General features: G+C 38.9%; 1 protein-coding gene across 3 annotated transcripts; it reads left to right on the top strand.

Annotated features, from left to right (window-relative positions):
* The first annotated feature begins 43 nt into the window (after nt 1-43).
* ZNF699 (zinc finger protein 699) lies at nt 44-27,259 on the top strand. Of its 3 annotated transcripts, XM_014478613.2 has the most exons (6): nt 44-620; nt 6,823-6,875; nt 8,098-8,224; nt 16,149-16,243; nt 16,883-17,100; nt 17,455-27,259. In XM_014478613.2, exons 2-6 carry the CDS (start codon nt 6,828-6,830, stop codon nt 18,911-18,913), a joined length of 1,947 nt encoding a protein of 648 aa, XP_014334099.1. In that variant the 5' UTR covers nt 44-620; nt 6,823-6,827; the 3' UTR covers nt 18,914-27,259. The 3 variants fall into 3 exon arrangements, with proteins under 3 accessions (XP_014334099.1, XP_070229720.1, XP_070229719.1); XM_070373619.1 differs by lacking the exon at nt 16,149-16,243 and having other exon boundaries at nt 52-620; nt 6,787-6,875; nt 16,920-17,100; nt 17,455-27,258; XM_070373618.1 differs by lacking the exon at nt 16,149-16,243 and having other exon boundaries at nt 53-620; nt 16,920-17,100; nt 17,455-27,258.

Genomic DNA, 27,259 nt, shown 5'->3' with positions numbered 1-27,259 from the left:
GCTACGGGCCTGGTCCTGCTCCAGCGTCATCCAACGCCAAGTCCTCGGCTGACCCGGCTCCAAGACCCACTCGGGTCTCTCCCTGGAGGAAACTAACACTTCTCCGCTTGCCGCGGGAAGCTGCCACCGCCCTCCCCAATATCCCAGCTCCCGAGACCCCCCCGCCTTACGCTGTACGTGGCTCAGAAACCGGAAGCAGCAGCATGCTTCTGCGCGTGCGCGAGCGGGCGGCCTTGTCTTCTTGCATCTCTGTCTAAATCTGATAGAAATTTTCCCATCCAGTTCGACCCAGCCGGCCCCAAGTCTGGTGCTCGGGAGGTGGAGAACTCGGCCTTGGGATCTGTGGTCAAAAGGCTGCCGCTTGGGCTCCCCGCCGCTCCCGGGGTCTGTAGCAGCCGCGGCCGGTCCCAAACTTACTGAATCAGGAACTCTGTGAGAGTCCAGCAGTCGGGGTGAATCAGCTGCAGGCAAGAGTTGAGGAGCTATTCTCGTACTTAATCGGCCTCCAAAAGCATCCTCTGCTCTCTTTCCGGAAAGGAAAAGCATCCTTGCCATTCGGGTCACGGGGACTTGAGCCTCAACCTCGTCTCTGTGCCCGTCTGTGGATTTCGGTTTGTTTGGTGAGTGCGGGGTGACGTTTGCTTAACTCCGTCTGCATCTCTCCCTTCCAGGTGCAAGAGATACATTTTAACCTGTGATTTCTTTTTCTCGGATTGTGGGAGTTAGTTTGCTACATTGTATTCAGCTACATACTAGTGAACTGATTACTTAGTATCTTTTTAACCCCTGTTTGCCGGTTGCCGCTCTGAACGTTGGTCAATTATCCATAGATTTTTTAAAAATTTCACACCCGAAGTGTGATCATATGCCACTTTTAGCGTTTTCTTTTTTATTCCTTGTATCTTATATTTTTGTTTATTTAGTGCATTTGCCAGAACTTTCAGTTCAATGTAGAAAAGCATATAAATTGCATCCTTGCCTTGTTCCTGATCCCAGAGGGAATTCTGTCATTTCATTATTAAATAGGATGTTTGCTATAGGTGTTTGTAGATAATATATATATTTTCTAATTAAAGCCTATTTCCTTCTAGTCCTAGTGGGTTAAATTATTATCATCAATGGGTATTGATGGAGATCAGTCACTATTTTGTATTGAAGGGGATAAGTCATATGATCTTTTTCTATTGATGTGAATTATATTTAACGTTTTAACTATGTAAATCATTTTAACCACGCATCATTCCTAGGAGGAAATGAACTTAGTTTGTGATTACTATCTTCATTATTACTTCCTGGACTGTACTTAATATTTTAATATTTTGCCCTTGTGTATACGAATGAGATCTTTCATATATATATGTGTGTGTATGTGTGTACATGTACATAAATACACATATATTTGAGTTTCGAGTCCCTTTCTGGTCTTGTAAATACACGGAAAACACCAACTCAACAACAAAAAAATGGAATTATGAATCCTTTACTTGTTCGGTGAACCTGTCTGTAAAAGTCTATAGCTTCTGTTTCCTTTGTAGGTATGTTCTAAACTGCTATTTTTTTCTTTTCTTTAATGACTGTATGTAAACAGGTTTTGTGTTTATAGTTTTGTTAACTTTTTTCACTTTATTTTTTTTTTTAAATTGCAGTATGGTTGATTTACAATGTTGTGTTAATTTCTGCTCTGCAGCAAAATGACTTATACATGTATACACATTCTTTTTTTATATAGTATATTCTTTTTCATTATAGTCTATCCCAGGATATGGAATATAATTCCCTTTGCTATGCAATAGGACTTTGTTGTTTATCCATTCTATAGTTTGCATCTACTAATTCCAGACTTCTAGTCCATCCTTGTCCTATCTCCTCTCCCCTTTGGTAACCACAAGTCTGTTCTCTATATCTGTTGAGTCTTTTTCCATTTTGTAGATCGGCTTGTTTGTGCTACATTTTAGATTCTGCATATAAGTGATATCATATGGTATTTGTCTTTCACTTTCTGACTTACTTCACTTAGTGTGACAATTTCTGGCTGTACCCATGTTGCTGCAAATAGTATTATTCCTTTCTTTTTTTAATGGCTGAGTAATGTTCCATTTTATATATGTACCACATCTTCTTTATTCATTCCTCCACTGATAGATATTTAGGTTGTTTACCTGACTTCACTGTTGTGAATAGTGCTGCTTTGAATATAGGGATGCATGTATCTTTTTGAATTGCTTTACTCCAGATATATGCCCGGGAGTGGGGTTTTTGCATCATACGGTAGTTTTGTGTTTAGTTTTTTAAGGAACCTTACATACTGTTCTCCACAATGGTTGTACCAGTTTACATTCCTACCAACAGGTAGTAGGGTTCCCTTTTTTCCATGGGAGAGAGTGTGTTCTAATTTCTTTGATTTACATGCAGCTTTCCAGCTTTCCCAGCACCACTTGCTGAAGAGATTGTCTTTTACCCATTGTATATTCTTGCCTCCTTGTTGATGATTAATTGACCGTAGGAGTATGGGTTTGTTTCTGGGCTCTCTATTCTGTTTCATTGATCTGTATGCCTGTTTTGTGTGTGTGTGTGTAAATACCACACTGTTTTGATTACTATAGTTTTGTAGTGTTGTCTGAAGCCTGGGACAGTTATGGCTTTTGCTTCATTCTTTTTCCTCAGGATTGCGTTGGCAATTCTGGGTCTTTTATGATTTCATAAAAGTTCATGTTCTAGTTCTGTGAAAAATGTCATGGGTAATTTGATTGCTAAGTCACTTCAGTCGTGTCCGACTCTGTGCGACCCCATAGGTGGCAGCCCACCAGGCTCCCCCGTCCCTGGGATTCTCCAGGCAAGAACACCGGAGTGGGTTGCCATTTCCTCCTCCAATGCATGAAAGTGAAAAGTGAAAATGAAGTCGCTCAGTCGTGTCCAACTCTTAGCGACCCCATGGACTGCAGCCTACCAGGCTCCTCCATCCATGGGACTCTTCAGCCAAGAGTATTGGAGTGGCTTGCCATTGCCTTCTCCAGGTAATTTGATAGGGATGGCAATAAATCTGTAGGTTGTTTTGGGTAGTATTGCCATTTTAGCTTTTCTGATTCTGTTTTAAGTTTTTAAAAATATCAAATATCAAAATATCAAATAATTTATGCACAACTGACCCTCAAACAGTTGCATGGGTTGGGGTACCAACCCTCCAGCAGTGGAAAATCTGAGTTTAACTCATAGTCAGCCCTCAGTATCCAAGGAGTCAACCAATGGCCCATCCTGTAGTATCTGCAGTATTTAAGTGAACACATGCATTTCAAACCTATGTTGTTCAAGGATTCGGGTTAGTTGTGGTGGTTTAGTCACTAAGTAGTGTCTGACTCTTGTGACCCCATGGACTGTAGCCTGCCAGGCTCCTCTGTCCATGGGATTCTCCAGGCAAGAGTACTGGAGTGGGTTTCCATTTCCTTCTCCAAAAGATATCATTAATTTTGTCATATATATATATATATTTACACCTTTATGAGGTTCTTTTTCTGCTATTATACGTCAATGGTTAACCTATCATTACTAATTTTTCTTCTATAGGAATTGATATTTATAAATACAATTAACCCTTGAACAACATAGGTTTGAAATGCATGTGTTCACTTATATGCAGATTTTTTTTTTTTCCCCACTATTAAATACTGCAGATACTACAGGATGGGCCATTGGTTGACTCCTTGGATACTGAGGGCTGACTATGAGTTAAACTCAGATTTTCCACTGCTGGAGGGTTGGTTCCCCAACCCATGCAACTGTTTGAGGGTCAGTTGTGCATAAATATATGTGCCACACCAGCCATTGATTTTTTGTGTTATTTGAAACAGTTCTATTTATTTATTCTTAAAAAATTATTTTTGGCTGCACTGGGTCTCCATTGCCAAGCATGGGTTTTCTTTGGTTGTAGTGAGTAGGGGCTACTCTTCTTTGCAGTGCGTGGGCTTCTCATGGTGTTGGCTTCTCATTGCAGAGCACAGACTCTAGGTGTGCAGGCTTTGGTAGTTGCAGCATGTGAGCTTAGTAGTTGCAGTGTGAGGGCCCTAGAGTGCTGGCTCAGTAGTTGTGGTGCACAGCTTAGTTGCCCTGTGGCATTTACAATCTTTCTGGACTAGGGATCAAACCCCTGTACCCTGGAGATTCTTAACCACTGGGCCACCAGGGAAGTCCTAAAACAGTTGTTTTAATTTCCTGCTTCTACCCTGTCACATAAGTGGTCCTGACTTGCTAAAGGTAAATGTGTGTGTATCTCCTTATCCCTATAATGTGATATATTTTTATATAGCATATACCATCACCTGATAATATTTTGTTAATGTACTGGTCCTCCTTAAAACAATTATAAGACCCAAGCACTTTAGGATTTTTCTGTTTTGTTTAGTGCTGTGTCTCCTATGATTGCACATAGTTGGACAGGGCAAATATTACCTAAATAAATATGAGAGGAAGGAGCAGGAGGTAGGTACCTTAAGGGGAGCATCCTTGTTGAAGACATAGGGCTTAGTCAAGAGAAGGAGCTCAATGGCAGGAATAGAGATGCAAATGTAGAGAATGGACTTGTGGATACAGTGGAGGAAGGAGATGGTGGGATGAATTGCGAGAGTAGCATTGACATATGTATGCTACCATGTGTACAACAGATAGTAGAAAGCTGCTGTATGGCACAGGGAGCTCAGCTTGCTGCTGGGTTACAACCTAAAGGGGTGGGATGGACATGGGTGAGAGGGAGACTCAAGAGGGAGGGAAAATATGTAATTTGTAGCTGATTCACATTGTTGTATAGAAGAAACCAACATAACATTGTAAAGCATTTGTTGTTCAGTCACTAGTGAAAGTGAAAGTCACTCAGTCGTGTCCAACTCTTTGCAACCCCATGGACTATACAGTCCGTGGAATTCTCCAGGCTGGAATACTGGAGTAGGTAGCTGTTTCCTTCTCCAGGGCATCTTCCCATCCCAGGGATTGAACCCAGGTCTCCCCTGCATTGCAGGCAGATCTTTACCAGCTGAGCTACCAGGGAAGCATTCAGTCTCTAAGTTGTGTCCAACTCTTTGCAACCCCATGAACTGCAGCATGCCAGGCTTCCCTGTCCCTCATCATCTCCCGGAGTTTGCTCAAACTCATGTCCATTGAGTCAGTGATGCCATCCAGCTGACATCCATCTTCTGTCATCCCCTTCTCCTCTTGCCCTCAGTCTTTCTCAGCCTCAGAGTCTTTTCCAATGAGTTGGTTCTTTGCATCAGAAGGCCAAAGTAGCAAAGGTTCAGCATCAATCCTTCCAATGAGTATTCAGGGTTGATTTCCTTTAGGATTGACTGGTTTGATCTCCTTCCTGTCCAAGGGACTCTGAAAAGTCTTCTCTCCAATTAAAAATAAATAAAAAAAGAGAAGGAGCTCAAAGATAAAACAGTTGAAGGGAATACTTTATTTGTTTACTCTCCATGGTGTGCCCGACAGCATTCTAGGCTAGACCCCAGTAATGTTAGGGCATAGGGGCCTCACTGACAACTAAATTGTAAGGTATATGTTCAGAAACACACTCTTTGGGCATTTAGCTTTGAAGGTAAACACACCTGGATACACACCCTCCCTTAGCTTTCTAATTGGATAACATTGAGCACATGTCTAAGTGACTTAAGTTTCTACTGGCTCTACAATACATATTTGGTCCACTGAAGTGAGAGAGACTGCTGTGTTTTCATTATTTGAAATTCATGCACTAGTGCTGTGGATGCCACTGTCAGAGATGACACATATGCCAGCTTCACTTCAGGTGTTCTTGTTATGCTGTGACTGTATTTCCTGTACAGGCAAGATTTAACATGAGATGTCTTCTCTGCCACCTGCATGTAAAATTCAGTTGGTTGTGCTGTTTCTCAAAAACCAGGTTTTGGAGACCCTGCAGCCCTCAGAGGGAGAAGATCTCATAGTCAGAGATTGAGTAGTAATACATGTAGGCCTGCCAGGCAGTGCAGAAATAAATATTGGGTCTGGAACCCCTGGAGATGTGGCATACAAGTCACGCTTTCCTTTGAGATGGAATGTATATTCTTACTACTGAAGGCATTCTCTTATGTTTTTAATGTTTTCATTATCATGGGCAGATTGACAGCCAAATTTTTTTAGACTCTGGCTGACTTACTTACAAAATGGACTCTTAAACCTTTTTTTTTTTTTTTTTTAATGATCTACAAGAATGAGAGGACTGTTTCTAGCTCTGGAGGAGATAAAATTTCTCCAACTTAAAAAAAAAAACAAACACCTTTTTATTTTGTATTGGGGTGTAGCTAATTAACAATGTTGTGATAGTTTCAGGTGAGCAACTAAGACACTCAGCCATACATATACATGTATCCATTCTTCCCTAAACTCTCCTCCCATCCAGGCCTCCACATAACATTGATCAGAGTTCCATGTGCTACACAGTAGGCCCTTGTTTGTTATCCACTTTAAATATAGGAGTGTGTACATGTCCATTCTAAACTCCCTAACTATCCTTTTCCCCTATCCTTCCCCCTGGCAACCATAAGCTCCTTCTCTATGTCTGTGAGTCTCGTTTTGTTTTGTAAGTTACTATTAGTATTTTTTTTCTTGCTCCATTTTCTCACAAGATCAATGTGTATTTGCTTGGGTGTGCAGGGTCTTTGCATATGTGTGTGTGTGTTTTGAGGAGAATGATCACTCATAACAGATGTGCTGCCAAATCCACAGTCTTGATTGTGGAGACTGTGGGGACACCCAGATTCTCATGTCTTCTTTCTCCTGTCTCAGCTGTAACATCTCAGTACTCTGTCTTTCTTCATGAAGGGAACATGGAGGAAGAGAGAACAGCTGCTGAGTTACAGAAAAATGTGATACAGGTAAGTAAGAGCTAATAATTCTCCAAAACAATATTTCAATTCCATCAGCTTATCTATGTCCTAAATTCAGAGCAGAGATCAAGAACCTATTCCTACATTGGGTCACATAGTAAGCATTTTAGGCCATAGTTTCTATTTTACTCAGTTCTGGTATTTTATTGTTTTTTGTTTGTTTGTTTTGGGCAGCTTGTGGGATTTTATTTCCCTGACCAGGGATTGAACCTGTGCCCTCAGCAGTGAAAGCATGGAGTCCTAACCATTGGACTGCCAGGGATTTCCCATCAATTCTGCTATTTTAGTGTGAAAGCATCTATATACAGTGTATAAATAAACGTTTTATTGTGTTCCAGTAAAACTTTACTTATACAAACAGGTGATAGGCTGGTTTTAGTTCATGTTCTATAATTTACAGCTCCTGGGCCTAGAGTGTAAGAAAATATGACTGACTGTGGGCCTGGGTTGAATGTTGTGTTTCTTGCTGACTTCTGGGCTCCAGGTGTATGGGGGGAAAAAGAAAAAGAAAAGGTCCTTGTCCCTTGGGGATTTAAACCTCATCCAAATTTTATCTAGTGTTTTGTGTTGTGCTGATTGCTATGGTGGGGAATAAGGAAGCAGGTGAACTTGTTTCTGTAACAAGGATGTTTTTTTTAATAGTTTTTTTTTTTGTTACAATAGTTTTTCTATTTTGCAGTAGAATGTTTTGTTACACTTGTTTTTTCTGTTTTCTGTTTTGGTTTTTTGGCCCTAAGGCATGTGGGATCTTAGCCCCTCAACCAAGGATTGAACCCACATCCCCTGCATTGGAAGGCACAGTCTTAAGCCCTGAACCTCCAGGGAAGTCCCTCTAACAAGGGATTTTTGCTTCTTTCAATGTGGAAATTGTCATTTCATTTTTAGAGCATTTCTCTCATTTCTGCAATATGTTCTGGATGTTCTTGATTATTGTAAGAGTGGAACTGGTCACCATCAAACAGTGGAAAGATAAATTTAGTGTTTCAAAAATGTTGTTAAATTTATGAGACAGAATTTGATCAGTCAGGATGCTTAGATAGAATGAGAAAGATCTGATGACTGAATCCTAGGGTAGATATTTGGGAGAAAAGAATCTTCTGAACTTCCTGTGAGTTGATTCTCAGTTCCCCGTAGTGTCAGCCTCATTCAGCCTCCTGCACATGCTGGGGGAGTTGGTACCTTTCTGAACAAAGTATGTGGAATGTTTTAGGACACAGTGGTCTTCGAGGATGTGGCTGTGGACTTTACCCAAGAGGAGTGGGCTCTGCTGAATCTCGCTCAGAGAAACCTCTACAGAGATGTGATGCTGGAAAACTTCCGGAACCTGGCCTCATTAGGTAAGGATGGTAACATTCCTCCAACGTTCTGTTATTTAGAAAACAGCTTTATCTTATAAATTGCCCTTGTTCTAGGATTTGGGTTGAGAAACTGGAACAAATTGTTAAATAAGACAGACATGGTCACTGACCCCAAGGAGCTTATAGTCTAGTGGCTTCACCATGAAAATAAACACGTGTATTGTTAAAGTATTTCACCAATATAAAACAAACAAAAGAATTAGTGAAAATTTCCTTACCCATTTTGCCACTGGCACTGAATGCAGAGTTTGCATTTTCGCAGGGTTGTAAAGTTTTCATTTTCTCTCAGAGTACTGAAAGCATTATTTTTCTTCATTCAGTCATTCTTTCATTCTTTAAGCGTTTTTTTTGAGGGTGAATTTGTATCAAACCCTTTTGAATATATACTATAGACAATAAGATGTCATTGTATTCAAAATGCTTCAGTAATGGAGAAGATAAATATGAAATTAACACGACAAAAAGAAAGAAAATAAACATATATATTGAACCTGCTTTTCCTTTTTCTTGTGGTCAGAATCCTCAAGGAGGATTATCAAGTGTATGTGGTGTGGGCACAGGCTTCAGGGGTCACTTTGGGGGACAGGGAGAAAATTGGTGGTTTGGGACCTTTTGAGAATTTTACTGCTATTAATTCCCTGTACCCAAAGACCACCAGTTTAACAAACTGGGTTTATTCCTTGGAGCAGTGAGGGAGAAACACATATCATGGGGAACAATGCAGTGTGTTAGAAAGTAAATATAGGATTTATATACTTAGGTCGAATGATTTGGGGGTAGGTCCATGACAACAGGCTGTTCTGTTTTCCTAGGCCTTTCATAACAAAGTGCCACAAACTGGGTAGCTAGGAACAACAGAAACTTACTCTTTTACTTAAAAAAAAAACTTCCTCTACCTCTACTCCCCACTCTTATTCTGTAGCTAGGCAACTATTTTATTTATTTAGGTTGTGCTAGGTCTTTGCTGCACTTGGACTTTCTCTAGTTGCAGTGAGTGGGGCTACTCTTTGTTGGGGTGCGTGGGCTTCCCACAGTGGTGGCTTCTGTTGTCGGGGAGCCCAGGCTTTAGGTGCGAGGGCTTTGGTAGTTAGTTGTAGGGTGCGAGGGCTTCAGTAGTTGTGGTGCATGGGCTTAGTTGCTCCATGGCATGTGGAGTCTTCCTGCCCCAGGGATCGAACCTGTGTCTCCTGCCTTGGCAGGCATCTTCTGTACCACCTGTACTACCAGGGAAGTGTGAAATTTACTCTTCTAAATTAAAGAGATTGGAAGTCTGAAATCAAGGTGTCATGATCCTTCTGAAGGCTCAGGAAAAATCCCTCCTTGTCTCTTCCTAGCTTTTGGTTGTTGCTGGCAGTCCTTGGTTGGTAGCCACATCACTCCAATCTCTGCCTCCATCTTCATAGGGCCTTTGTCCTTTGTCTCTACATCTTTCTGTCCTTGTAAGGACACCAGTCATTGCATTTAGGGCTTACCCTAGTCGAGTATAACTTTATGTTAACTTGATTACATCTGCAAATATCTGTTTCCAAATAAAGTAATGTTCTGAATTCTGGGTGGACATGGATTTTCTTTTTTCCAGTACACTCTATTTTTTCTTAGAGCAGTTTATAGGCTCACAGCAAAATTAACCGGCAAGTACAAAGATTTCCCATAAATGCACTGCCTTCTGCCAGAGTAGTATATTTATTACAGTGGATGAACCTATATTGACACATCATTATTACGGTAAATCTCAAGTTTATATTAGTGTTCACTTTTGTTGTTGTACTTTGTTACAGTTTAGATAAATATGTGATGACATTTCCACCATTATGGGCTTCCCTGGTGGCTCAGTAGTAAAGAACCCTCCTGACAATGCAGCAGATGTGCAGTTTGGATCCCTGGGTTGGGAAGATCCTCTGGAGTAAGAAATGGCAATCCACTCCAGGGTTCTTGCCTGGGAAATCCCATAGACAAAGGAGTCTGGTGGGCTGAAGTCCATGGGGTCATGAAAGAGTAGGACACAACTGATCAACTAAACAACAAGCATCCACCATTATAGTATCAGAGAGTAATTTCACTACTCCTAAAAATCTTTTATCCCCCTCCACCCCAATTTATCTCTCCTTCCCTCCCAACTCCTGGCAGCCACTGATCTTTTTACTGTTCTCATAGTTTTGCCTTTTCCAGAATGTCATGTAGTTGGGATCACACAGTATATAGCCTTTTCAGATTGACTTTTTTCACTTACTAATATGCATTTAATGTTCTTCATCTCTTCATGGCTTGATGGCTGATTTCTTTTTAGTGCTGAGTAATATTTTGTTGTCTGGATATGCAATACCAGTCTGTTTATCCATTCAGTCACTGAAGAAGACCTTGATTGCTTCCAAGTTTTGGCAATTATGAGTAAAACTGCTATAAACATCCACATGAAGGTTTTTGTGTAGATGTGTTTTTAACTCCTTTTTGTAACTTCCAGAGAGCATGATTGCTTGCTTATATGGCTAAGAGTATGTTTAATTTGGTAAGAAACTGCTTTGTATTCCAAAGCAGCTGTACCATTTTGCATTCCCACCAGCTCCATATCCTCACCAGGACTTGGCCATTCTTTTAGGTATGTAGTGGTGTCTCATTGTTTTGATTTGCATTTTCCTGATGACATGTAATGTGGAACATCTTTTTTTTCATATGCTTATTTGGCATCTATGTATCTTCTTGGTAAGGCATCTGTTAAAGTATTAGGCCCATTAAAAAAAAAAAACTTAAAAAATTTTTTATTGAAGTATAGTTGGTTTATATTGTTGTATTTAATGTCTGCTGTATAGCAAAATGACTCAGTTATACATATATATATATATATATATATTCTTCTTCATATTCTTTTGGAGAAGGAAATGGGAACCCACTCCAGTATTCTTGCCTGAAGAATTCCATGAACAGAGGAACCTGGCAGGATATAGTCCATGGGATCGCAAAGAGTCAGACACGACTGAACAACTAACACTTTTCATTTTCTTTTCCATTATGATTTATCACAGAATATTAACTATATTTCCCTGTGCTATACAGTAGGACCTTGTTGTTTATTTATTCTATATATAATAGTTTGCATCTGCTAATCCCACACTCCCAATCCATCCCTTGCCCTTGACAACCACGAGTCTGTTCTCTGTGTCTGCCAGTCTGTTTTTGTTTTGTAGATATGTTCCATTTGTGTCGTATTTTAGATTCCACATATTAAGTGAGAGCATATGGTATTTGTCTTTCTCTTTTTGACTTACTTTGCTTAGTATGATGATCTCTAGGTCAATCCATGTTGCTGCAAATGGCATTATTTAATTCTTTTTAATGGCTGAGTAATATTCCACTGTATATGTATACTGCATCTTCTTTATCCATTCATGTGTTGATGGACATTTGGGTTGTTTCCATATCTTGGCTATTGTAATAAATAGTGCTGGTTTGAACGTTGGGGTGTATGTATCTTTTAGAATTATAGTTTTGTCTGGGTATATGCACAGGAGTGGGATTGCTGAATCATATGGCAACTGTACTTTTTGTTTCTTGAGGAACCTCCATACAGTTTTCCATAGTAACTGCAGAAGTTTACATTCCCACCAACAATGTAGGTGGTTATTCAGTTGCTAAGTCATATTTCACTCTTTGTGATCCCATGGACAGCAGCACACCAGGCTTCACTACCTTCACTATCTCCTGGATAGTGTAGGAGGGTTTCCTTTTCTCCATACCCTCTCCAGTGTTTGTTATTTGTAGACTTTTTAAAATTAATTAATCTTTTATTGAAGGATAATTGCTTTACAGAATTTTGTTGTTTTCTGTCAAACCTCAACATGAATCAGCCATAGGTATACATGTATCCCTTCCCTTTTGAACCTCCCTCCCATCTCCCTCCCCATCCCACCCCTGTAGGTTGATTCAGAGCCCCTGTTTGAGTTTCCTGAGCCATATAGCAAATTCCTGTTGGCTGTCTATTTTACATATGGTAATGTAAGTTTCCATGTTACTCTTGGCATACATAATTGTAGACTTTTTAATAATCACCATTCTGACTGGTGTGAGGTGGAACCTTGTTGTTTTGATTTGCATTTCTCTAATAATTAGTGATGATGAACATCTTTTCATGTGCCTGTTGGCCATTTGTATGTCTTTAAGAGAGAAATGTCTAGGTCTTCTGCATGTTTTTCAATTTTGTTGTTGTTGTTATTGAATTGTTTGAGTTAAGGAGCTTAATTTTGGAAATTAAGCTCTTGTCAGTCGCATCATTTGCAAATATTTTCTCTCAGTCTGTAGGTTGTCTTTTTGTTTTGTTTATGGTTTCCTTTGCTGTGCAAAAGCTTGTAAGTTTGACTCAGTCCCATTTGTTTATTTTTGCTTTTCTTTCTCTTGCCTTGGGAGACTGACCTAAGAAAACATTGGTATGATTTATGTCAAAGAGTATTTTGCCTGTGTTCTCTTATAGGAATTTTATGGTGTCTTGTCTTTTAAGCCATTTTGAGTATAGTTTTGTGTATGATGTGAGGGTGTGTTGTTGTTTCCTTGATACACATGCAGCTGTCTAGAGTTCCCAACATCACTTGCTGAAGAGACTTTTTCTCCATTGTATATTCTTACTTTGGCCTATTAAAAAAAAATCAATTTATTTTCTTATTGTTGAGTTTTAAGACTTCTGTGTATATTTTGGATAATAGTTCTTTATCACACATGTCTTTTGCAAATATTTTCTCCAAGTATGTGGCATGTCTTTTCATTTTCTTGACAGTGTTTTACTCAGAGCAAAAATTTTTAATTTTAATGAAGACCAGCTTGTTACTTCTTTCTTTCATGAATTGTCCTTTTCAGGTTACCTATTGGCTTTAAAAATAAAAAGTTATTTTACCAACAAAAAAATAGTTTACTTGGAAATAGTAGGGGAATTGCAATTTGAGATAAGATAGCTGTAACAAAAGCCATTGGCAAGTCCACAGAACAACGGAGAAGAATGTAATTTTGTAGAGAAAAATGAGGAAATTGGGAAAGGTTGTTTTGGATGAAAGTCCACTGGATAAAGGTGAGAGTTCAGGGTGATGATGGCTGAGTTGCTGGAGTAGTGATTTTTGATAGGAGATGTGATGTACATCTTTTCCTGTTAGGATTATAATTGGTGATTCTTATTGGGGTCTCTGATGAACAATTCTCCCTGTAATTAATGTTGTAAAGAATTAGATGAAAACTTCCTCTTCTGGCCTCTCAACTCCATTTTTTTTTTTCAACTCCATTTTAGTGAAGTTTTCCTTGATTAATTTTCACATATCTAACAAATCACTAGATCTTAGGGCATCTACATTTTTCCCCTGTTATCTTTTAGGAATTCCATAGTTTTACGTTTTACATTTAGATTTGTGATCCATTTTGAGCTAATCTTTTACTCTCTATTGATGGACCCCAATTATCCCAAAGCCCTGTATGCCTCCCTGTGTATTTTGAGTTAATTTTTTGCAAGCCTATGTCAAGATTTTTAAAAAAAATGTACCTTAATGTCTAGTAGTTGTTTTAGCACTGTTTGTTGGAAAGACTTATTTTTTTCTCTATTGTATTGCCTTTGAGCCTTTGTCAAAGATAAGTTGACTATATTTATGTGGGTCTATTTCTAGACTCTCTATTCTGTTCTGTTGGTCTATTTAGATATGAATTTTTGAGGGCCACTGTCACCTCAGTTCACAGGTGTTCATTTTAGATTGGATGCTGACAGAAAGCAGGGGAAATTCTGGTAATACTTTGTCCCTAGGCTAAATCATGAAGTAGCTTTATTTTGTTTCATTTTATCACCGTATTAGAGTAACCTTGTCTAAGATTGGTATTTGGAGATTATTTATCTTCAACAGGAGAACAACATATCCTACCTGTGAGTATTGGACCAGCTTTTAATAATATCGAGGTCTATGTGTGAATATCAGATCAGTTCTATTCATCAGACTGCCCCGTCCCCTTAAAGATAAATTAGATAATTTTTTTGCAGTTAAATTCACACTTGTGAAACAGTTCACCTCAGATTGCGACTTGAACCCGTGTGCCAGAGTTTGAACTCATGTGCCAGGACTCGAACTTGGCCAAAATCCAGTTTGGAACTTGAACTCATGAGGCTGGAACTTCAGCCTGGCCAAAACTCATGGTCTTCCAACTGAGATCGCATACCTGGTTTCTGGACTTAATGATGGTCAGATTCTTTGTATCTCAGTGCGAAAGGAACAGCAAGAAGCAAACTGATAGGCAAAAAGTAGATTTATTAGTATAAGATGCTTGTAAGAGATGTAGGTGGATAGGTGAGGGAGCCCTGCACTGAGGATTAAGTGGGCTATAATTTTATTGTCAAAGGAAAGTGGGGGAGGGGAAAGGACTGCCTTCTTTGAGTTGATTTCAGGCTTACATCACTAGCTCCTCCTTTGTATCAGGCACAAGAATGTCTGACCCTGTGTGGTCAAACTAGAATTGTCATGTGTGGATGCATGCTCAGTCCTGTCTGACTCTTTGAGATCCCATAGACTATAGCTCACCAGACTCCCCTGTCCCTGGAATTTTCCAAGTAAGAATAGTGGAGTGGGTTGCCATTTTCTACTTCAGAGGATCTTCCCAATGTAGGTGTTGAACCTGTGAATCCTGCTTTGGCAGGCAGAGTTTTGACCACTGGTGCCACATTGTTATAGCACTTATTCAAATCAGTAGAAGGGTGGTGACATTCTTATTTCACCTAATGACCTGGGGCATATCTTTTGCGTTTATAAATTGCATTATAGTTAAACAAGCCTGCTTTGTTCCACCATGGTCTAATAGCTTTTTGAGCATCATTAACTTCCACAGAGTACATCATGAGAAACGCTGGGCTGGCAGAAGCACAAGCTGAAATCAAGATTGCTGGGAGAAATATCAATAACCTCAGATATGCAGATGACACCACCCTTATGGCAGAAAGTGAAGAGGAACTAAAAAGCCTCTTGATGAAAGTGAAAGAGGAGAATGAAAAAGTTGGCTTAAAGCTCAACATTCAGAAAACTAAGATCATGGCATCTGGTCCCATCACTTCATGGGAAATAGATGGGGAAACAGTGTCAGACTTTAATTTTTTGGGCTCCAAAATCACTGCAGATGGTGATTACAGCCATGAAATTAAAAGACACTTACTCCTTGGAAAGAAAGTTATGACCAATCTAGATAGTATATTGAAAAGCAGAGATATTACTTTGCCAACAAAGATCCGTCTAGCCAAGGCTATGGTTTTTCCAGTGGTCATGTATGGATGTGAGTGTTGGACTGTGAAGAAAGCTGAGCACCGAAGAATTGATGCTTTTGAACTGTGGTGTTGGAGAAGACTCTTGAGAGTCCCTTGGACTGCAAGGAGATCCAACCAGTCCATTCTAAAAGAGGTCAGCCCTGGGATTTCTTTGGAAGGAATGATGCTAAAGCTGAAACTCCAGTACTTTGGCCACCTCATGCGAAGAGTTGACTCATTGGAAAAGACCCCGATGCTGGGAGAGATTGGGGGCAGGAGGAGAAGGGGATGACAGAGGCTGAGATGGCTGGATGGCATCACCGACTCGATGGACATGAGTCTGAGTGAACTCTGGGAGCTGGTGATGGACAGGGAGGCCTGGCGTTTTGTGATTCAAGGGGTCGCAAAGAGTTGGACACAACTGAGCGACTGAACTGAACTGAACTGAACTTCCACTGGTCTCTTAAAGTTCCCTAGGTTTCCCTCTTTATCTATAATCCACTACTGGGACTTCTGCATAACTATCCTGTATGACTATCCTATTCTATCCCTATCACTTGCTTTAGAGTATCAGAAGAGCAGTTTTTGTTCTGTTTCATAGAAATATTTGTGGTAACTCATTGTTTTCCCGCATGATATACCTTTTTATGTGAACAGGGTATCCACTACACAAACCGTATCTGATCTTACAGTGGAAACAAGAGGAGGACCTAGAGACAGTGGAGAGAAGACTCTTTCCAAGGGGAGCATCAGTAAAGCAAGAATACTTGATGTAGTTGGGGGATATTACATTTGAAAAAAATAATGTAAAATCAAAATGAAGCTTTGTTTTGTCTGAGGAAGCTGAGCTTCCACAGATACCTTAGATTACTATTTTATTTATTTAAAATTTTTTTATGTTTTTACTGTGCTGGATCTTCATTACTTTGCATGGGCTTTTCTCTAGTTGCAGAGAGTGGGAACTGCCCTCTAGTTGCAGTGCTTGGGCTTAGTATTTGCAGCTTGTGGGCTTGAGGGTGTGGGCTTAGTAGTTACAGCACACTGGCTTAGTTGCTCTGTGGCATGTGGAATCTTCCTGGACCAGGGATTGAACCAGTGTCCCTACATTGGCAAGTGGATTCTTATCCACTGTGCCACCAGTCCTTGATTACTATTTTGACTTTTCTTCAGTCCTCTCACCTGTTCTTGTTCTTGGCAAAGACCACATTTTGTCTTTGTAATGTACTATTTGGTCATGTGTGTTTTATTCCATTTCTTTTTGTTTTGTTATCCTAGTAATATCTCATTTATGCTACCATCAGTTTCCATCTTCATGGGATTATTTCCTAGTCACTTTACTATTTCGACCGTGTGCTTATTACCAAAGTCCTGAACCAGCTGTACTGCCAAAGTCCTTTGCTCAAGGGTACCTTTGCTACTTTGTTTCAGGTTTCGAGATTCAACTTAAAATTAATGAATCAGTTGCTCCACAAGATGCTTATGGAGAAATATCCAATGAACAGGATGTAGCAGGATTCAAAAAGAGTGATTCCTCATTGTCCATTTTACATAAAATCTGGGAATACCATGATGTTGATTATCAGAACAAAAACCACAAGAGAAGTTTGAGGTAAGTGTCATTCATATAAGAGAAAAGTAGTGTCTCAGGAAAGAATCTTAAAATATCACAGAATTAAAAAAAGAAAAATCTAAAACTTAGTCAAAAATTGTAATTTCATAAAGACTTTTCATAAGATATTTTTTTCACAAGTGAGACTTGAGCCCTTCCATGTTTGACACATAAATCATTGAGCAACCATCATAAAAATCTCATAAGTCAAAAACTCAGTCATAATATTGTCTGTCTTAGAGCACTATGTGAGTACTTTCATCTTATCATTGGACAGGGCAGAAAAACACACATAGTCACTGAAAATGGTAAAAATTTACTTGCCACTAATAATGTGCTTTTTATTTTTGAAAGAATTCATGGGATTGAGAACATCTATGAACATAATGAAGAAAATCAGTGTGGCCAAACCGTCAGCCAAATTTCACATCTTAATATACCCAAGAGAACTACTGAAGTAAGAGCCTATGAGTGCCATGTGTGTAAAAAGGCCTTCATAGATCATTTATCCCTGAAGAATCACATTAGGTCTCACACTGGTAGCAAACCCTATCAGTGTAAGGAATGTGGGAAAGCTTTCCATTTTTTTGCTTGTTTTAAAAAGCATATGAAAACTCCCACTGAAGAGAAACCCTACGAATGTCAGGAATGTACCAAAGCCTTCAGTTGTTCTTCCTTCTTTCGGGCACATATGAAGATTCATGCAGGAAAGACAAGTTGCGAATGCAGGGAATGTGGGAAAACCTTTAGCTGTTCTTCATCCCTCACAGAACACAAAAGAATTCACAGTGGAGATAAGCCTTATGAATGTAAGGAGTGTGGGAAAGCCTTTAGCTGTTCCTCCTCACTCTCCAAACACAAAAGAATTCACAGTGGAGATAAGCCATATGAGTGTAAGGAGTGTGGGAAGGCCTTCAGTTCCTCCTCTCACCTTATCATACATATAAGAATCCATACTGGAGAAAAGCCTTATGAATGTCAAGAGTGTGGGAAAGCCTTCAGTGAGTCCTCGAAGCTCACTGTACACGTTAGAACACATACAGGCGAGAAACCCTATAAATGTAAGGAATGTGGGAAAGCCTACAACTGTCCATCCTCCTTGAGCATCCACATGAGAAAACACACAGGGGAAAAACCCTATGAATGCCTAGAATGTGGGAAAGCCTTCTATCTTCCCACTTCCCTGAATACACATGTGAAAAATCAGAGTAGAGAGAAACCCTATGAATGTAAAGAATGTGGAAAAGCCTTCAGTTGCCCTTCGTCCTTTCGAGCACACGTGAGAGATCACACTGGAAAGACGCAGTATGAATGTAAGGAATGTGGGAAAGCCTTCAGTCGTTCCTCATCCCTCACTGAACACTTAAGAACTCATAGCGGAGAAAAGCCTTATGAATGTAAGGAATGTGGGAAAGCCTTCATCAGTTCATCCCACCTGACGGTACATATAAGAACTCACACTGGAGAGAAACCTTATGAATGTAAGAAATGTGGAAAAGCCTTCATTTACCCCTCAGCTCTTAGGATCCACATGAGAACACACACTGGGGAGAAACCCTATGAATGTAAGGAATGTGGGAAAGCCTTTCGCCATTCTTCATACCTGACTGTCCATACAAGGATGCACACTGGAGAGAAACCCTTTGAATGTCTGGAATGTGGGAAAGCTTTCAGTTGTCCTTCATCCTTTCGAAGACATGTAAGAAGCCACACTGGTGAGAAGCCCTATGAATGTAAGGAATGTGGCAAAGCCTTTGTTTGTCCCGCTTACTTTCGAAGACATGTGAAAACTCACACTAGAGAAAATGTATAAAGTAAGGAATGAGGGAATGTCTTTAATGCTTTTTCAAAGCTTAGGGAGCGTGTGAGATCTCACACTGTGGAGACACCCTATTTTGGAAAAACCCATAACTGAGAGAAACTCTGTGTATGTAAATCATGTGGTAATACCTCCATGACCATCACTTATTGTGTTGTAAGAAAGTTCATACTCAAAACAAAGATCAGTGCCTCATCCTTAAAGTGGGCTACTGCTGGCTCATTGGTTTCCAGTTTAATTTTCTGATATGAATGTTTAAGGTCATAAATTTCCTCTAATACATTTCAGCTCTAGCCCCATATGTTTTATTATGAGGTGCTTTTATTTTGGTTCAGCTGTAAGTGTTATTTCTATTACAGAGTTTTCTTGACCCATCAGGCATTTAAAGTATATATTTTTTATATGTAGGCATGAGTGATCTTTTATTATTATTATTATTAGTTACTAACTAATTCTCTTTGTTCTCTAAGTGTGCAGTCATTGTGGTATTGACATTCTAGTATTTGTAGTTTCTTTGGTAAATGGTAATTTCATTTTGATCTAGTATGGTGGAAACTGGAAATTGCCTACCCACTATTCCCCCCAACCCCACCTCTTTTTTTTTTTTTTTACAAAAACATTATTAGTTTTTTACCATTAAAAGCTTTCCCTGTCTAATAACTAATCCAGTGGAAATCAATAAGTGCAAAAGCCTTGATAGAAGGATCTCATCTGTTATGGTATTTTTGTATTTTGTTCTTTATCCTTGCTTATGACTGGGAATTGGACCCAATGTTTTGAACGTTTACAAAAGAGACCTTGCAACAGGAAAGCTACAAGTAAAGTTGGTTGGGCTGTCTTATGTTGTGGTACTTTGGACGTGGCTGGGACTGCATTTCCCAGAGTCAGTTCTTTATCTAGTTCCAGGTTTGAGTTGTCTAAAATAAGAGTTTGTGTGAAAATTGGAAGGCAGAGGGAAGAAACCATTATTCTGAGTTTGTGGGGGCAATGAGACAGGGAGACAGATGCATGGGGGCCTGGCAAGCTTCAGTTTCCAGCTTTTTCCCTAATTATTGGACTCGCTGATCAATACTGGCTCAAAGCAGAACACAAAATGCTTGACTTTCATTATCTCAGAGGCAGCCATTCCATAGACACCTCCATAAATTTCTCCATCATGGCCATACACAGCTTCTTGGATTTTTCTGGCAAGTTCTTGCATTGTAATTTTGCTGATATTACAGCTCCTCTGGCACATCTGTTGACTGCATAGAGTTGGCTCCAGTTTGGATCAGGGTTGTTGTCATCTACATGGTCCAAAGTGTGCTACTCTTAAGTGTACAGCTTGATGAAATTTTATACTACATACTGTGACAAACAGAACTTTCCCAGGATTTCAGAAAGTTCATTCATCTGCCTTCTCAATAATTGCTCTGGGGACTTTCCTGGTGGTCCAGTGGCTAAGAATCTGCCTGCCAGTGCAGGGGGCTGAGGTTTGATCCCTGGTCAGGGAACTAGATCTCACATGCCACAACTAAAGATCCTGCATACTGCAACTAAGACTTAGTGCAGCCAAAAAAAAAAAAAAAATAAAATAAATAAAAATAAATAAATAAAATAAAATGTGTTGCTCCACAATTTTGGCTTTGATTATAATTTATTAAGTTTGCTTGTTCTTGATCTTCATGTAAATGTTAAGATACAATATGTACAGTTACATATTTGGCTTCTTTTTTCAATGTCTAATTTGCCTCCTAATTGCTATTTTGGCAGACTATGAACTTATGTCTCTTGTTATGCTTTGAATATAAGAATGAAATTACTGAATCATAGGATAGACTTTATGTTTAGGTAGGTATTCCAGTTTTTCAAAAGCAATTCTACTTATAATCCTAAAAGCAATGAATGAAGGTCCTAACTGTTCCACATGCCTGATTAGCACTTTCTAATTTTAGCTGTTCAACACAGAATGTACTATTATCTTGTTTCTGGTTTTAATTTGCATTTATCTGATATGTAACAATGGTGAATACTTTTTTATATGCTTATTGATTATTTGAATATCTGTTTTTTTGGTTTTTTTTTTGGCTGTGTGACTTGCAGGTTCTTAGTTCCCTGACCAGAGATTGAACCTGGGCCATGATAGTGAAAGCCTGGAATCCTAACCACTAGGCAACCAGGCAACTCCCTGGATATCTTCTTTCTGGGGGATACCTGTTAAAGCACTTCACCCATTTTTGGTTCCTTTTCTGTTTGAAAGGTTTCCTATGGTTGTGTGTGTGTGTGCTCAGTTGATCAGTCATGTCCAGTTCTTTGCAACCCCAGGGACTGTAACCTCTAGTCCCCTCTGTCCATGGAATTCTCCAGGCAAGAATACTGGAGTGAGTAGCTGTTTCCTTCTCCAGGGGATCTTACTGACCAGAGATAAACCCCAGGTCTCCTATAACGCAGGTGAATTCTTTTCTATCTGAGCTACCAGGGAAGTCAGGTAAGCCCTGACTATAGTTAGATCTTGAGAATTCATCTTCTATCTGGCAGTTTGCATACTTTGATCAATATCTCCCCATTTTCCCCATCCCTAGTCCCTGGAGAAACTGGTTGCATGAAATCAAGATTAAATTGTGTAGAGTCCACAGAGATAAGAAAAGAGATCTATACCTGTGGCAGTGAATGTAGGAGCATGTGAGAATACATAGCTGAGATCTAAAAATATTATAGAAAATCGTAATTTTTATTGGCCCCATTTTAAAACTAAGAAACTGACATTTCAATAGGCTGGGTAGCAAAGTTTTTAGAAACAGGTATTAATAGTTTCAGCTACAATTCATACTTAGAGTTACAAGTTGATTCAAAAGAGGAAATATGGACTTCACTTTCATGAGAAGACTATAAAAGAATTTGGGAGCCATGTCTTAAAATTGCCACCTTTGTGCCTGATCAGTCACTCAGTCATGTCCAGCTCTTTGTGACCCCATGGACTGTAGCCCACCAAGCTCCTCTGTCCACGGGATTTCCCAGGCAAGAATACTGAAGTGGGTTGCCATTTCCTTCTCCAGGGGACCTTCTGAGCCAGGGGTTGAACCCACGTCTCCTGTGTCTCCTGCATTGGCAGGAGGATTCTTTTGCATTACACCACCTGGGAAGCCCTTCCTCTGGTTACTTATCCTTTTTAAATGTATGTATATGTCTCTGTCTAGTTACATACATATACATAAAACATCTGTTGTATATTATATATATGTAAATTATGTATACTATATACCTGTATTGCAGGTATATACTATATATAAACTGTATTGCAGATAATTTTTCCCAGTCTCTGGCTTGTCTTCATTCTTTTCACTTTTGTAAACTATAAAGATAATTAAATAGTTTGACTACAGAAAAATCTTTGGGTATAACTAATTGCAGAGATGGCTGGATCCTGGAGCTAAAAAGATGTTATCTGGATGAATTCTGTCTCCATTCCTTGACTGTGCATCTTTCTGCATTAACTATTCTTCCTGGTGGGCTCTTTCTCTCCACAGTGGCCCTCAGAAGATCCAAGCTGCTTTCTTTCCAGGTTGATGTGTTAGGGAGAAGAGAGTGATTATCATTATGACCAATTCTAATATGCCTGTTACAGTTCAATCTGATTGGCTTACTTGCCAACTGTTATCAATTCATTGTGGCCAGACAAATACGATTCTTTGGTTGGTTTAGGAGTGGCTTCTCACTGAATCTTGTTCAGTTGATAAGTCATGTCAGAATCTTTGTGACCCAATGGACTGAAGCACACCAGCCTTCCCTGTCCTTTACTATCTCCCGGAGTTTGCTCAAACTCATATCCATTAAGTTGGTGATGCCTTCTAACCATCTCATTCTCTGTCACCCCCTTCTCCTGCCCTCAATCTTTCCCATCATCAGGGTGTTTTCCAATGAATTGGCTCTCTGCATCTGGTGGTCAAAGTATTGGAACTTCAGTTTCAGTAATGGTCCTTCCAATGAATATTCATGATGTATATGGTGAAGGGAGAAGGAACTTCAGTTTCAGTAATGGTCCTTCCAGTGAATATTCATGATGTATATGGTGAAGGGAGAAGGCAGCAGGGGCAGATAGGGTATAGTAATAGATGTAATAATAACATTAGCCAACACAATATGCTTACTCTAATCTTAGCAGTGGGAGGGAACTATGAAGTCTGGGGATTCTCAGCCAGCCATAGTTCAAGAAATCTTTCAGAAAGGTTTGATTATGTTACCATCTCTTTTGATTGCCGAATATGATTTCTCAGTCTTTACATAATTTTGCAATATTTTTAGATACTTGGTAGCAAGAACCTTCCAACCTTTTTATTCATCAAGATTGTCTTGCCTTCTCTATTTCTCACTTGATTCTATATTAATTTTAGGATCTCCTTAGCAATTTTCACAAATCTTTTGGGACTCTGCTTGGAATTGCATTGACTTTATAGAACAACGTGAATAAAATTAACGTTTTACAACACTAAGTCTTCCAATTGATGAGCCTACTAAAATTGTTCATTTATCTAGGTCAGCTTTAATTCCTCTTAACAGTTTTTTTTTTTTTTGTAGTTTCTATTATAGAGGTCTTGAATAACTTTATTTCTAGGCTTGTGGTATGTTTTCCTTTGTAAATATTTTAATTTAATTTTTGATTTTGGAGGCTAGCACATAGAGTTGCAGTTTTTTTTTTTTGTACATTGATCTTTTATTCATGACATTTATAAATTCAATTATTTATTCAAATGGTTTATGAGTTATTTTGGATTTTCGTTGTATACAATCTTGTGAACACCAATAAAAGAAAGTCTTACTTGATTTCTAAATTTTACCCTTTCTTTTTCTTCTTTATAGTAATAAATAGAAATGATGAAAGTGAACATCTTTGCATTCTTCCTGATCTTAGGGAAAATGTTCCATATTTGCCATTAAGTATAATAATAGTTATAAGTTCTTCATAGATAACTTTTAAAAATAAAAGGAATTCTGTTCTACTATCTATTCCTCAATTGTGAAGATGTTTTTGAAAAAATACCTTGTAACTTAAAAAATCTTTTTAAATATAAATTTATTTATTTTAATTGAAGGTTAGGTTACTTTACAATATTGTATTGGTTTTGCCATACATCAACATGAATCTGGAGGATAATTGCGTTACAACATTGTGCTGGTTTCTGCTATACAATAACATAAATCATCCATAATCAGCCATAAGTATATATATATATACGAAGAGTTTTTAAAATCATTAATGGATAATGGATTTTATCTAGTGCCTTTTCTGTCTATGTCAGGGTCTTTAAAAATCATTCCTTGGTCTCTTAATGTGGAGAATTACTACATTCCTTGCTTTTCAAGTGGTAAGACAACCTGTATTCCTGGAATAAACCATACTTGGGAATGTTATAGATTAGCTTATTAACCTATTCATTTTGCTCTACTCAAAATGCTATTAAAAAATTATTTCTGTGTCTGTGTTAATGAGGTTTGTCTTGTAATTCCTTTTATGTCAGTATGCTTTGTATCAGGTTCATGCTGCCTCATAAAAGTTGGAAACTGTTCTGAAGACTTTATATGAAATCTGAACTGTCTATTATCTATTCCTTATATGTTTGGAAAAATTCACCAGGGAATCTATATTTGGGTTTTCTTGACAGGAAACTTGTAAAATAGTTTTACTTATGAATTTGTGTGTGTGTGTGTAATGCTCAGTTGTGTCCAACTCTTTGCAACCCCATGGACTGTAGCCTGCCAGGTGCCACTGTTCATGGAATTTTCCAGGAAGAATACTGGAGTGGGTTGCTATTTCCTACTCCAGTAGTGATTTATATTGAATGTATAAATAGACAAAGATTATTTAAAATTTGTATTTGTTTTGCTATATTGTATCTGTCTATTCCATAACTTTCCAAATTTGTTGGTCTAAAGTTATTAATAAAATCCTATAATTTGTTTTTAATGTCTAAAAGCTGTAATGATACTAATATCTCCTTTTTCATTCCTGATCTTGGTAATTTATGTGGTCCCCCTTTTCTTCATCTTGGTAGGGATTTAGATATTTTAATTGTTTTTGAAGAACCAACTGTCAGTTTTATTCTACTTATAAGTCTTTAATTTTTGGTCTTATTCCTTCTACTGGATTTGGGTTTAAGTTTCTCATATTTTCCTAGCTAGTTGTGATAGATGCTTATGTCAGTGCCTGTCTTCTGTTTTGTGTAGTTTGCTTATAGAACCATCCCATCAGAATATTCTACTATTAACATTATCAGTTGTGATGCATTTGAGATGTATGCAGAGAAACACCTTTATGTGCCCATTGTCATAAGGTCACAGGGTTTCCTTGTTGGAATGGAAAGAAAACTGGTCTGGGAACCAAGACACCTGATTTCTAGTCTTCACTTTTCAACTCATTACTTCTGTGACCTTAGAAAAAAGTCATTTAAGCTTTCTGATCCTTAGTTTAGTGTATCAGAAAGGCACATAGGAAGTGCTACTGCAGTGGGCTGGGGTGGGACTGCATCCTTTCTGTGCTATCAGAAACACTTCCTTCTCAGGGACTTCCCTGGTGGTCCAGTGGTTAAGATTGTGCCTCCAATGCTGGGGGTGTAGGTTTGATCCCTGGTCAGGGAACTAAGACCATTGGAACTAAGATGTCACATGCTATGGGGCCATACAGTCTCTGTCCCATACCGTGGAGAAGTTTGCTGCTGCTGCTGCTGCTGCTGCTAAGTCGCTTCAGTCGTGTCCAACTCTGTGCGACCCCATAGACAGCAGCTTACCAGGCTCCCCCGTCCCTAGGATTCTCCAGGCAAGAACACTGGAGTGGGTTGCCATTTCCTTCTCCAATGCATGAAAGTGAAAAGTGAAAGTAAAGTCGCTCAGTCGTGTCCGACTCTTCGCGACCCCATGGACTGCAGCCCACCAGGCTCTGCCATCCATGGGATTTTCCAGGCAAGAGTACTGGAGTGGGGTGCCATTGCCTTCTCCAGTGGAGAAGTTTAGAAGACAAATTTGTTTCAGAGAAGGCTTTGAAGAGAAGGGGCTTATTTGGTTTTATGATAAGAGGTAAGAGGTAAGAGAAAAATAATATTTAATATTTCATGAATTTCACTCTGTGTCATTCACTATCTTAATACTCAAGATATTTCTATATATTAATCTTTTTGATTGTCACAAAAAGTTATGAGGCAGATACTTATCCACTTGACACAAATAGTGAAACAGCACACATGAACTCAAATAATTGGCCAATGTTATGCATATAGTGAAACTATGTCTGAATTCAGAATGCATGATGTTTATAACTACACTATATTGCCTCCAGTGACCAAAGAATTTTGAGGAACCAGTTAGAGAAAGCAGGCTTATTTGTGGTTAGACAAGGAACTGCTAGGTTCAGCTGAGGCTGAGACAGCATTCTGGAGTGACCTTCACTTGGCATCTTCTAGGCAAGCTCCAGATATCTTTTCAATTTTCCACAGAATATGAATTCCTTATCTTATGGAAGGAGTGTGGTTACAAGGGAAGGAAAGAATCCGCCAGGACATGGAAGCAACCTAGATGTCCATCAGCAGATGAATGGATAAGAAAGCTGTGGTACATATACACAATGGAGTATTACTCAGCCATTAAAAAGAATACATTTGAATCAGTTCTAATGAGGTAGATGAAACTGGAGCCTATTATACAGAGTGAAGTAAGCCAGAAAGAAAAATACCAATACAGTATACTAACACATATATATGGAATTTAGAAAGATGGTAACAATAACCCTGTGTACGAGACAGCAAAAGAGACACTGATGTATATAGAACAGTCTTATGGACTCTGTTGGAGAGGGAGAAGGTGGGAAGATTTGGGAGAATGGCATTGAAACATGTATAATATCATGTATGAAACGAGTTGCCAGTCCAGGTTCAATGCACGATACTGGATGCTTGGGGCTGGTGCACTGGGACGACCCAGAGGGATGGTATGGGGAGGGAGGAGGGAGGAGGGTTCAGGATGGGGAACGCATGTATATCTGTGGCAGATTCATTTCGGTATTTGGCAAAACGAATACAATTTTGTAAAGTTTAAAAACAAAAAAAATTAAAAACAATAAAATAAAATATTTTCCAATTAATAAAAAAGTATAAGACCTAACTAAAAAAGACACATGCACCCCAATATTCATTGATGGACCTAGAGAATGTCATACAGAGTGAAGTAAGTCAGAGAAAAGCAAATATTGTATATTAATTCATATATGTGAAACCTAGAAAAATAGTACAGATGATATTTGGAAAGCAGAAATAGAGACACAGGTGTAGAGAACAAATATATGTGTACCAAGGGGAAACGGTGGAGTGGGAGGAA

This window comes from Bos mutus, chromosome 7 (genome assembly GCF_027580195.1).
Source record: "Bos mutus isolate GX-2022 chromosome 7, NWIPB_WYAK_1.1, whole genome shotgun sequence".
Lineage (NCBI taxonomy): Eukaryota > Metazoa > Chordata > Mammalia > Artiodactyla > Bovidae > Bos > Bos mutus.
Note: the sequence above shows the minus strand (reverse complement) of the source record. Positions and strands in the feature narration are given on the sequence as shown.

Bases quoted from the DNA above. Each gene is read 5' to 3' on its own strand.
- ZNF699 (XM_014478613.2), top strand. From the start codon at position 6,828: ATGGAGGAAGAGAGAACAGCTGCTGAGTTACAGAAAAATGTGATACAG. The intron at 8,225-16,148 runs GTAAGGATGGTA...TTATGTGAACAG, and splicing joins CCGGAACCTGGCCTCATTAG to GGTATCCACTACACAAACCG. The intron at 17,101-17,454 runs GTAAGTGTCATT...TATTTTTGAAAG, and splicing joins AACCACAAGAGAAGTTTGAG to AATTCATGGGATTGAGAACA.